Source organism: Coregonus lavaretus (assembly GCF_964263955.1).
Source record: "Coregonus lavaretus genome assembly, chromosome: 40".
Classification (NCBI taxonomy): domain Eukaryota; kingdom Metazoa; phylum Chordata; class Actinopteri; order Salmoniformes; family Salmonidae; genus Coregonus; species Coregonus lavaretus.
Genome location: NC_140027.1, coordinates 6,588,537 through 6,601,643, shown reverse-complemented (window position 1 = coordinate 6,601,643; position 13,107 = coordinate 6,588,537). Strand labels below are relative to the sequence as shown.

The 13,107-nt window shown below is 39.7% G+C and overlaps 1 protein-coding gene across 1 annotated transcript in view; it reads left to right on the top strand.

Annotated features, from left to right (window-relative positions):
- LOC311113749 (inactive rhomboid protein 2-like) overlaps nucleotides 1-13,107 on the top strand; it is a 55,374-nt gene that overhangs the window by 20,114 nt on the left and 22,153 nt on the right. The window contains exon 7 of the mRNA XM_084157051.1: nucleotides 354-482. Coding sequence (XP_084013177.1) covers nucleotides 354-482 — 129 coding nt within the window. The remainder of the gene's footprint in view (nucleotides 1-353; nucleotides 483-13,107) is intronic.

Sequence of the window (13,107 nt, the reverse complement as noted above, 5' to 3'; positions counted from 1 at the left end):
ACGTTAGGTGAAGTGTGTGCATGGATGTGTGTGGATGGGGTTGCATCTGTGCCGCCTCCAACCTGATCATCACTGGGGATTGTTAGTGGAAACTAGATTACGTTTGAGTGTGTGCATGTGTGTTGCTGTTAAGCACTTTTGACATGCATTTATAAGGAACAGCTGTACAGATGAATATTTGATGGTTTTGCGTACGTGTATCTACGTGCCTGTCATAAATACAGATTTTGCCCTTAAAAGACTTTGTTGATCTGTGTATGTTGTACTGTACATCACAGTCATATTTGAGTTGTCTCTCCTCACATGCTAGTCGTTGTTGTCCCACTAACGTCCTGGTTGTGTGTCTGTTTCAGGGTCGTTCAGGTCTAGTGGGCTCCCAGACAGGTCGTAGTTTCCCCCGGCGGAGCTTCGCCCGGCCCAGCTGGCTGGAGGAGGACACTGTGGACTCAGCAGACACTCACGAGTCTGTGTTCTTCAGCAAGGTAATGATACTCTATCTACCTTTTCTCTCTGTGTCCTTCTCTTGCTTTTCTGTCTCTCCATGTCTGTTCTTCTCTTGCTTTCTCAGTCTCTTTTTGTTTTTTCTATCTCTCCGTGTGCCTCAGTCTGTCTCCTTTCTCTCTCCTCTTTCGCTGCCTCCATCTGCATGTTTTTGTTTGTATTAGTTCTCAGTCTCTGTCTTTTCCCCTCTCTGTCTCTTCTATATGTCTCTATATCTCTCTCTGTCTCTTCTATATGTCTCTCTCTGTCTCTATATCTGTCTGTCTCTTCTATATGTCTCTGTCTGTCTCTTCTATATATCTCTGTCTGTCTCTATATATCTCTCTCTCTGTCTCTTCTATATGTCTGTCTCTTCTATATGTCTCTCTCTGTCTCTTCTATATGTCTCTGTCTGTCTCTTCTACATGTCTCTCTCTGTCTCTTCTATATATATCTCTCTCTTCTATAAATCTGTCTGTCTCTTCTATAAATCTCTCTCTCTCTTTCTCTTCTATATATCTCTGTCTGTCTCTTCTATATGTATATCTGTTTGTCTCTTCTATATATATATGTCTGTCTCTTCTATATATCTGTCTCTTCTAGATGTCTCTGTCTCTTCTATAAATCTCTGTCTGTCTCTTCTATATGTCTCTCTCTGTCTCTTCTATATGTCTCTCTCTGTCTCTTCTATATGTCTCTCTCTGTCTCTTCTATGTCTCTGTCTGTCTCTTCTATATGTCTCTGTCTGTCTCTTCTATACATCTGTCTCTCTCTGTCTCTTCTATATGTCTCTCTCTGTCTCTTCTATATGTCTCTGTCTGTCTCTTCTATATATATCTGTCTGTCTCTTCTATATATTTGTCTCTTCTAGATGTCTCTGTCTGTCTCATCTATATGTGTCTGTCTCTTCTATATGTCTCTCTGTCGGTCTCTTCTATATGTCTCTCTGTCGGTCTCTTCTTTAAATCTGTCTGTCTCTTCTATATGTCTCTCTCTGTCTCTTATGTCTCTCTCTGTCTCTTCTATATATCCCTGTCTGTTTCTTCTATACATCTCTGTCCTGCTCTTCTAAACTCAGCAAAAAAATAAATGTCCTCTCAATTTCAACTGCATTTATTTTCAGCAAACTTAACATGTGTAAATATTTGTATGAACATAACAAGATTCAGCAACTAAGACATAAACTGAACAAGTTCCACAGACATGTGACTAACAGAAATGAAATAATGTGTCCCTGAACAAAGATCAAAAGGGTCAAAATCAAAAGGAACAGTCAGTATCTGGTGTGGCCACCAGCTGCATTAAGTACTGCAGTGCATCTCTTCCTCATGGACTGCACCAGATTTGCCAGTTCTTGCTGTGAGATGTTACCCCACTCTTACACCAAGGCACCTGCAAGTTCCTGGACATTTCTGGGGGGAATGGCCCTAGCCCTCACCCTCCGATCCAACAGGTCCCAGACGTGCTCAATGTATTGAGATCCGGGCTCTTCGCTGGCCATGGCAAAACACTGACATTCCTGTCTTGCAGGAAATCATGCACAGAACGAGCAGTATGGCTGGTGGCATTGTCATGTTGGAGGGGCATGTCAGGATGAGCCTGCAGGAAGGGTACCACATGAGGGAGGAGGATGTCTTCCCTGTAACACACAGCGTTGAGATCGCCTGCAATGACAACAAGCTCAGCCCGATGATGCTGTGACACACCGCCCCAGACCATGACGGACCCTCCACCTCCAAATTGATTTCTCTCCAGAGTACAGGCCTCGGTGTAACGCTCATTCCTACAATGATAAACGTGAATCCGACCATCACCCCTTGTGAGACAAAACCGCGACTCGTCAGTGAAGAGCACTTTTTGCCAGTCCTGTCTGGTCCAGCAACGGTGTGTTTGTGCCCATAGGCGACGTTGTTGCCGGTGATGTCTGGTGAGGACCTGCCTTACAACAGGCCTACAAGCCCTCAGTCCAGCCTCTCTCAGCCTATTGCGGATAGTCTGAGCTCTGATGGAGGGATTGTGCGTTCCTGGTGTAACTCGGGCAGTTGTTGTTGCCATCCTGTACCTGTCCCGCAGGTGTGATGTTCGGATGTACCGATCCTGTGCAGGTGTTGTTACACGTGGCCTGCCACTGCGAGGACGACAGCTGTCCGTCCTGTCTCCCTGTAGCGCTGTCTTAGGCGTCTCACAGTATGGACATTGCAATTTATTGCCCTGGCCACATCTGCAGTCCTCATGCCTCCTTGCAGCATGCCTAAGGCACATTCACACAGATGAGCAGGGACCCTGGGCATCTTTCTTTTGGTGTTTTTCAGAGTCGGTAGAAAGGCCTCTTTAGTGTCCTAAGTTTTCATAACTGTGACCTTAATTGCCTGCCGTCTGTAAGCTGTTAGTGTCTTAACGACCGTTCCACAAGTGCATGTTCATTAATTGTTTATGGTTCATTGAACAAGCATGGGAAACAGTGTTTAAACCCTTTACAATGAAGATCTGTGAAGTGATTTAGATTTTTACGAATTATCTTTGAAAGACAGGGTCCTGAAAAAGGGATGTTTATTTTTTTGCTGAGTTTCCATATCTGTCTGTCTCTTCTATATGTCTCTCTCTGTCTCTTCTATATATCGCTCTGTCTCTTCTATATGTCTCCCTCTGTCTCTTCTATATATCGCTCTGTCTCTTCTATATGTCTCTCTCTGTCTCTTCTATATATCTGTCTGTCTTTTCTATATGTCTCTCTCTGTCTCTTCTATATATCTGTCTGTCTTTTCTATATGTCTCTCTCTGTCTCTTCTATATATCTGTCTGTCTTTTCTATATGTCTCTCTCTGTCTCTTCTATATGTCTGTCTCTTCTATATGTCTCTCTCTGTCTCTTCCATATGTCTCTCTCTGTCTTTTCTATATGTCTCTCTCTGTCTCTTCTATATATCTGTCTGTCTTTTCTATATGTCTCTCTCTCTCTTCTATATATATATCTCTGTCTCTTCTATATGTCTCTCTCTGTCTCTTCTATATATATATGTATGTCTCTTCTATATATCTCTCTGTCTCTTCTATATGTCTCTCTGTCTCTTCTATTTGTCTCTCTGTCTCTTCTATATATCTGTCTGTCTCTTCTATATGTCTCTGTGTCTCTTCTATATATCTCTCTGTCTCTTCCATATGTCTCTCTCTGTCTCTTCTATATGTCTCTCTCTGTCTCTTCTATATGTCTCTCTCTGTCTCTTCCATATGTCTCTCTCTGTCTCTTCTATATGTCTCTCTCTGTCTCTTCCATATATATCTCTGTCTCTTCTATGTCTCTTCTATGTCTCTCTGTCTCTCTTCTATATGTCTCTCTCTGTCTCTTCTATATCTCTCTCTCTGTCTCTTCTATATGTCTCTCTGTCTCTTCTATATATCTGTCTGTCTCTTCTATATGTCTCTCTCTGTCTCTTCCATATGTCTGTCTGTCTCTTCTATATGTCTGTCTGTCTCTTATATATGTCTCTCTCTGTCTCTTCTATATGTCTCTCTCTGTCTCTTCTATATGTCTCTCTCTGTCTCTTCCATATGTCTCTCTGTCTCTTCTATATATTTCTCTCTCTTCTATATGTCTCTCTCTGTCTCTTCTATATATCTGTCTGTCTCTTCTATATGTCTCTCTCTCTCTTCTATATATCTGTCTGTCTTTTCTATATGTCTCTCTGTCTCTTCTATATGTCTCTCTCTGTCTCTTCCATATGTCTCTCTGTCTCTTCTATATATTTCTCTCTCTTCTATATGTCTCTCTCTGTCTCTTCTATATATCTGTCTGTCTCTTCTATATGTCTCTCTCTGTCTCTTCTATATATCTGTCTGTCTTTTCTATATGTCTCTCTCTGTCTCTTCTATATGTCTCTCTGTCTCTTCTATATGTCTCTCTGTCTCTTCTATATGTCTGTCTGTCTCTTCTATATGTCTCTCTCTGTCTCTTCTATATGTCTCTCTCTGTCTCTTCCATATGTCTCTCTGTCTCTTCTATATATTTCTCTCTCTTCTATATGTCTCTCTCTGTCTCTTCTATATATCTGTCTGTCTCTTCTATATGTCTCTCTCTGTCTCTTCTATATATCTGTCTGTCTCTTCTATATGTCTCTCTCTGTCTCTTCTATATGTCTCTCTCTGTCTCTTCTATATATCTGTCTGTCTCTTCTATATGTCTCTGTCTCTTCTATATATCTCTCTGTCTCTTCTATGTCTCTTCTATAAATCTGTCTGACTCTTCTATGTCTCTCTTCTATATGTCTCTCTCTGTCTCTTCTATATGTCTCTGTCTGTCTCTTCTATATGTCTCTCTCTGTCTCTTCTATATATCTCTGTCTCTTCTATATATCTGTCTGTCTCTTCTATATATATATCTCTCTGTCTCTTCTATATATATATCTCTCTGTCTCTTCCATATGTCTCTCTCTGTCTCTTCTATATGTCTCTCTCTGTCTCTTCTATATGTCTCTCTGTCTCTTCCATATGTCTCTCTGTGTCTCTTCTATATGTCTCTCTCTGTCTCTTCCATATATATCTCTGTCTCTTCTATGTCTCTTCTATGTCTCTCTGTCTCTCTTCTATATGTCTCTGTCTCTTCTATATCTCTCTCTCTGTCTCTTCTATATGTCTCTCTGTCTCTTCTATATATCTGTCTGTCTCTTCTATATGTCTCTCTCTGTCTCTTCCATATGTCTGTCTGTCTCTTCTATATGTCTGTCTGTCTCTTCTATATGTCTCTGTCTCTTCTATATGTCTCTCTCTGTCTCTTCCATATGTCTCTCTGTCTCTTCTATATATTTTTCTCTCTTCTATATGTCTCTCTCTGTCTCTTCTATATATCTGTCTGTCTCTTCTATATGTCTCTCTCTGTCTCTTCCATATGTCTCTCTGTCTCTTCTATATATTTCTCTCTCTTCTATATGTCTCTCTCTGTCTCTTCTATATATCTGTCTGTCTCTTCTATATGTCTCTCTCTGTCTCTTCTATATATCTGTCTGTCTTTTCTATATGTCTCTCTCTGTCTCTTCTATATGTCTCTCTGTCTCTTCTATATGTCTCTCCCTGTCTCTTCTATATGTCTCTCCCTGTCTCTTCTATATGTCTCTCTCTGTCTCTTCCATATGTCTCTCTGTCTCTTCTATATATTTCTCTCTCTTCTATATGTCTCTTTCTGTCTCTTCTATATATCTGTCTGTCTCTTCTATATGTCTCTCTCTGTCTCTTCTATATATCTGTCTGTCTTTTCTATATGTCTCTCTCTGTCTCTTCTATATGTCTCTCTCTGTCTCTTCCATATGTCTCTCTGTCTCTTCTATATATTTCTCTCTCTTCTATATGTCTCTCTCTGTCTCTTCTATATATCTCTCTGTCTCTTCTATGTCTCTTCTATAAATCTGTCTGACTCTTCTGTCTCTCTTCTATATGTCTCTCTCTGTCTCTTCTATATGTCTCTGTCTGTCTCTTCTATATGTCTCTGTTTGTCTCTTCTATATGTCTCTCTCTGTCTCTTCTATATATCTCTGTCTCTTCTATATGTCTCTCTCTGTCTCTTCTATATATCTGTCTGTCTCTTCTATATATCTCTCTCTGTCTCTTCTATATATATCTCTCTCTGTCTCTTCTATATATCTCTATCTGTCTCTTCTATATGTCTCTCTCTGTCTCTTCTATATATCTGTCTGTCTCTTCTATATGTCTCTCTCTGTCTCTTCTATATATCTGTCTGTCTTTTCTATATGTCTCTCTCTGTCTCTTCTATATATATATCTCTGTCTCTTCTATATATCTGTCTGTCTCTTCTATATATCTCTCTGTCTCTTCTATGTCTCTTCTATAAATCTATCTGACTCTTCTATGTCTCTCTTCTATATGTCTCTCTCTGTCTCTTCTATATGTCTCTGTCTGTCTCTTCTATATGTCTCTGTTTGTCTCTTCTATATGTCTCTCTCTGTCTCTTCTATATGTCTCTCTCTGTCTTTTCTATATATCTGTCTGTCTCTTCTATATGTCTCTCTCTGTCTCTTCTACATGTCTCTCTCTGTCTCTTCTATATGTCTCTCTGTCTCTTCTATATGTCTCTCTCTGTCTCTTCTATATATATCTCTGTCTCTTCTATATGTCTCTCTGTCTCTTCTATATGTCTCTCTGTCTCTTCTATATATCTGTCTGTCTCTTCTATATATCTGTCTGTCTCTTCCATATGTCTCTCTCTGTCTCTTCTATATGTCTCTCTCTGTCTCTTCTATATATCTCTCTGTCTCTTCTATATGTCTCTGTCTCTTCTATATGTCTCTCTCTGTCTCTTTTTATATGTCTCTGTCTGTGCTCTGTGTTCCAGGTGAAATCAGCCAGTCTCAGCCTAGCTACCGTGCTAGCTCACACAGATTTAGATAATTAACACAAAATGTCAGGTGGCTATTTTGGGTCTCCTTCTCTCTCTTCCAGCAGTCTGTATGTGCTACCAGATTAATCACAGTCCAGCCCCCAAAGTAATGTACCGTTGGAGTAAGAGAGATGAAGGGATGTAGTCTGGAGATATGTATGGGGTATTGAGGGCTATGTGGGATGAGGGTTGGGAAGAATAGTAGGTGCTACAGTTAGTGGAGTGATGAGGGTGCAGAAGGGTGACTAGAAGTTGTCTTGAGATTTTCTTGGAAGTTAAGAAAGCCAGATACTGTACTGTTGGAGTGAGACATATGTGATGGCGTATGTAGTGATATATACAGTGGGGAGAACAAGTATTTGATACACTGCCGATTTTGCAGGTTTTCCTACTTACAAAGCATGTAGAGGTCTGTAATTTGTATCATAGGTACACTTCAACTGTGAGAGACGGAATCTAAAACAAAAATCCAGAAAATCACATTGTATGATTTTTAAGTAATTAATTTGCATTTTATTGCATGACATAAGTATTTGATACATCAGAAAAGCAGACCTTAATACTTGGTACAGAAACCTTTGTTTGCAATTACAGAGATCATACGTTTCCTGTAGGTCTTGACCAGGTTTGCACACACTGCAGCAGGGATTTTGGCCCACTCCTCCATACAGACCTTCTCCAGATCCTTCAGGTTTCGGGGCTGTCGCTGGGCAATACAGACTTTCAGCTCCCTCCAAAGATTTTCTATTGGGTTCAGGTCTGGAGACTGGCTAGGCCACTCCAGGACCTTGAGATGCTTCTTATGGAGCCACTCCTTAGTTGCCCTGGCTGTGTGTTTCGGGTCGTTGTCATGCTGGAAGACCCAGCCACGACCCATCTTCAATGCTCTTACTGAGGGAAGGAGGTTGTTGGCCAAGATCTCGCGATACATGGCCCCATCCATCCTCCCCTCAAAACGGTGCAGTCGTCCTGTCCCCTTTGCAGAAAAGCATCCCCAAATAATTATATTTCCACCTCCATGCTTCACGGTTGGGATGGTGTTCTTGGGGTTGTACTCATCCTTCTTCTTCCTCCAAACATGGCGAGTGGAGTTTAGACCAAAAAGCTCTATTTTTGTCTCATCAGACCACATGACCTTCTCCCATTCCTCCTCTGGATCATCCAGATGGTCATTGGCAAACTTCAGACGGGCCTGGACATGCGCTGGCTTGAGCAGGGGGACCTTGCGTGCGCTGCAGGATTTGAATCCTTGACGGCGTAGTGTGTTACTAATGGTTTTCTTTGAGACTGTGGTCCCAGCTCTCTTCAGGTCATTGACCAGGTCCTGCCGTGTAGTTCTGGGCTGATCCCTCACCTTCCTCATGATCATTGATGCCCCACGAGGTGAGATCTTGCACGGAGCCCCAGACCGAGGGTGATTGACCGTCATCTTGAACTTCTTCCATTTTCTAATAATTGCGCCAACAGTTGTTGCCTTCTCACCAAGCTGCTTGCCTATTGTCCTGTAGCCCATCCCAGCCTTGTGCAGGTCTACAATTTTATCCCTGATGTCCTTACACAGCTCTCTGGTCTTGTCCATTGTGGAGAGGTTGGAGTCTGTTTGATTGAGTGTGTGGACAGGTGTCTTTTATACAGGTAACGAGTTCAAACAGGTGCAGTTAATACAGGTAATGAGTGGAGAACAGGAGGGCTTCTTGAAGAAAAACTAACAGGTCTCTTCTATATGTCTCTCTCGGTCTCTTCCATATGTCTCTCTCTGTCTTTTCTATATGTCTCTCTCTGTCTCTTCTATATATCTGTCTGTCTTTTCTATATGTCTCTCTCTCTCTTCTATATATATATCTCTGTCTCTTCTATATGTCTCTCTCTGTCTCTTCTATATATATGTATGTCTCTTCTATATATCTCTCTGTCTCTTCTATATCTCTCTCTCTGTCTCTTCTATATGTCTCTCTCTGTCTCTTCTATATATCTGTCTGTCTTTTCTATATGTCTCTCTCTGTCTCTTCTATATATATATCTCTGTCTCTTCTATATATCTGTTTGTCTCTTCTATATATCTCTCTGTCTCTTCTATGTCTCTTCTATAAATCTGTCTGACTCTTCTATGTCTCTCTTCTATATGTCTCTTCTATATGTCTCTGTCTGTCTCTTCTATATGTCTCTGTTTGTCTCTTCTATATGTCTCTCTCTGTCTCTTCTATATGTCTCTCTCTGTCTTTTCTATATATCTGTCTGTCTCTTCTATATGTCTCTCTCTGTCTCTTCTACATGTCTCTGTCTCTTCTATATGTCTCTCTCTGTCTCTTCTATATATCTCTCTGTCTCTTCCATATGTCTCTCGCTGTCTCTTCTATATGTCTCTCTCTGTCTCTTCTATATGTCTCTCTCTGTCTCTTCCATATGTCTCTCTGTCTCTTCTATATATTTCTCTCTCTTCTATATGTCTCTCTCTGTCTCTTCTATATATCTGTCTGTCTCTTCTATATGTCTCTCTCTGTCTCTTCTATATATCTGTCTGTCTTTTCTATATGTCTCTCTCTGTCTCTTCTATATGTCTCTCTCTGTCTCTTCCATATGTCTCTCTGTCTCTTCTATATATTTCTCTCTCTTCTATATGTCTCTCTCTGTCTCTTCTATATGTCTCTCTGTCTCTTCTATATGTCTCTCTCTGTCTCTTCTATATATATCTCTGTCTCTTCTATATGTCTCTCTGTCTCTTCTATATATCTGTCTGTCTCTTCTATATATCTGTCTGTCTCTTCCATATGTCTCTCTCTGTCTCTTCTATATATCTCTCTGTCTCTTCTATATGTCTCTCGGTCTCTTCTATTTGTCTCTCTGTCTCTTCTATATATCTGTCTGTCTCTTCTATATGTCTCTGTGTCTCTTCTATATATCTCTCTGTCTCTTCCATATGTCTCTCTCTGTCTCTTCTATATGTCTCTCTCTGTCTCTTCTATATGTCTCTCTCTGTCTCTTCCATATGTCTCTCTCTGTCTCTTCTATATGTCTCTCTCTGTCTCTTCCATATATATCTCTGTCTCTTCTATGTCTCTTCTATGTCTCTCTGTCTCTCTTCTATATGTCTCTCTCTGTCTCTTCTATATCTCTCTCTCTGTCTCTTCTATATGTCTCTCTGTCTCTTCTATATATCTGTCTGTCTCTTCTATATGTCTCTCTCTGTCTCTTCCATATGTCTGTCTGTCTCTTCTATATGTCTGTCTGTCTCTTATATATGTCTCTCTCTGTCTCTTCTATATGTCTCTCTCTGTCTCTTCCATATGTCTCTCTGTCTCTTCTATATATTTCTCTCTCTTCTATATGTCTCTCTCTGTCTCTTCTATATATCTGTCTGTCTCTTCTATATGTCTCTCTCTCTCTTCTATATATCTGTCTGTCTTTTCTATATGTCTCTCTCTGTCTCTTCTATATGTCTCTCTCTGTCTCTTCCATATGTCTCTCTGTCTCTTCTATATATTTCTCTCTCTTCTATATGTCTCTCTCTGTCTCTTCTATATATCTGTCTGTCTCTTCTATATGTCTCTCTCTGTCTCTTCTATATATCTGTCTGTCTTTTCTATATGTCTCTCTCTGTCTCTTCTATATGTCTCTCTGTCTCTTCTATATGTCTCTCTGTCTCTTCTATATGTCTCTCTGTCTCTTCTATATGTCTCTCTGTCTCTTCTATATGTCTCTCTCTGTCTCTTCTATATGTCTCTCTCTGTCTCTTCCATATGTCTCTCTGTCTCTTCTATATATTTCTCTCTCTTCTATATGTCTCTCTCTGTCTCTTCTATATATCTGTCTGTCTCTTCTATATGTCTCTCTCTGTCTCTTCTATATATCTGTCTGTCTTTTCTATATGTCTCTCTCTGTCTCTTCTATATGTCTCTCTCTGTCTCTTCCATATGTCTCTCTGTCTCTTCTATATATTTCTCTCTCTTCTATATGTCTCTCTCTGTCTCTTCTATATATCTGTCTGTCTCTTCTATATGTCTCTGTCTCTTCTATATATCTCTCTGTCTCTTCTATGTCTCTTCTATAAATCTGTCTGACTCTTCTATGTCTCTCTTCTATATGTCTCTCTCTGTCTCTTCTATATGTCTATGTCTGTCTCTTCTATATGTCTCTGTTTGTCTCTTCTATATGTCTCTCTCTCTCTTCTATATATCTCTGTCTCTTCTATATATCTGTCTGTCTCTTCTATATATATATATCTCTCTGTCTCTTCTATATATATATCTCTCTGTCTCTTCCATATGTCTCTATCTGTCTCTTCTATATGTCTCTCTCTGTCTCTTCTATATGTCTCTCTCTGTCTCTTCCATATGTCTCTCTCTGTCTTTTCTATATGTCTCTCTCTGTCTCTTCTATATATCTGTCTGTCTTTTCTATATGTCTCTCTCTCTCTTCTATATATATATCTCTGTCTCTTCTATATGTCTCTCTCTGTCTCTTCTATATATATGTATGTCTCTTCTATATATCTCTCTGTCTCTTCTATATCTCTCTCTCTGTCTCTTCTATATGTCTCTCTCTGTCTCTTCTATATATCTGTCTGTCTTTTCTATATGTCTCTCTCTGTCTCTTCTATATATATATCTCTGTCTCTTCTATATATCTGTTTGTCTCTTCTATATATCTCTCTGTCTCTTCTATGTCTCTTCTATAAATCTGTCTGACTCTTCTATGTCTCTCTTCTATATGTCTCTTCTATATGTCTCTGTCTGTCTCTTCTATATGTCTCTGTTTGTCTCTTCTATATGTCTCTCTCTGTCTCTTCTATATGTCTCTCTCTCTCTTCTATATATATATCTCTGTCTCTTCTATATCTCTCTCTCTGTCTCTTCTATATGTCTCTCTGTCTCTTCTATATATCTGTCTGTCTCTTCTATATGTCTCTCTCTGTCTCTTCCATATGTCTGTCTGTCTCTTCTATATGTCTGTCTGTCTCTTATATATGTCTCTCTCTGTCTCTTCTATATGTCTCTCTCTGTCTCTTCTATATATCTGTCTGTCTCTTCTATATGTCTCTCTCTGTCTCTTCCATATGTCTCTCTGTCTCTTCTATATATTTCTCTCTCTTCTATATGTCTCTCCCTGTCTCTTCTATATGTCTCTCCCTGTCTCTTCTATATGTCTCTCTCTGTCTCTTCTATATATCTGTCTGTCTTTTCTATATGTCTCTCTCTGTCTCTTCTATATGTCTCTCTGTCTCTTCTATATGTCTCTCTGTCTCTTCTATATGTCTCTCTGTCTCTTCTATATGTCTGTCTGTCTCTTCTATATGTCTCTCTCTGTCTCTTCTATATGTCTCTCTCTGTCTCTTCCATATGTCTCTCTGTCTCTTCTATATATTTCTCTCTCTTCTATATGTCTCTCTCTGTCTCTTCTATATATCTGTCTGTCTCTTCTATATGTCTCTCTCTGTCTCTTCTATATATCTGTCTGTCTTTTCTATATGTCTCTCTCTGTCTCTTCTATATGTCTCTCTCTGTCTCTTCCATATGTCTCTCTGTCTCTTCTATATATCTGTCTGTCTCTTCTATATGTCTCTCTCTGTCTCTTCTATATGTCTATGTCTGTCTCTTCTATATGTCTCTGTTTGTCTCTTCTATATGTCTCTCTCTGTCTCTTCTATATATCTCTGTCTCTTCTATATATCTGTCTGTCTCTTCTATATATATATCTCTCTGTCTCTTCTATATATATATATCTCTCTGTCTCTTCCATATGTCTCTCTCTGTCTCTTCTATATGTCTCTCTCTGTCTCTTCTATATGTCTCTCTCTGTCTCTTCCATATGTCTCTCTGTGTCTCTTCTATATGTCTCTCTCTGTCTCTTCCATATATATCTCTGTCTCTTCTATGTCTCTTCTATGTCTCTCTGTCTCCTATATGTCTCTGTCTCTTCTATATGTCTCTCTCTGTCTCTTCCATATGTCTGTCTGTCTCTTCTATATGTCTGTCTGTCTCTTCTATATGTCTCTGTCTCTTCTATATGTCTCTCTCTGTCTCTTCCATATGTCTCTCTGTCTCTTCTATATATTTTTCTCTCTTCTATATGTCTCTCTCTGTCTCTTCTATATATATGTCTGTCTCTTCTATATGTCTCTCTCTGTCTCTTCCATATGTCTCTCTGTCTCTTCTATATATTTCTCTCTCTTCTATATGTCTCTCTCTGTCTCTTCTATATATATGTCTGTCTCTTCTATATGTCTCTCTCTGTCTCTTCTATATA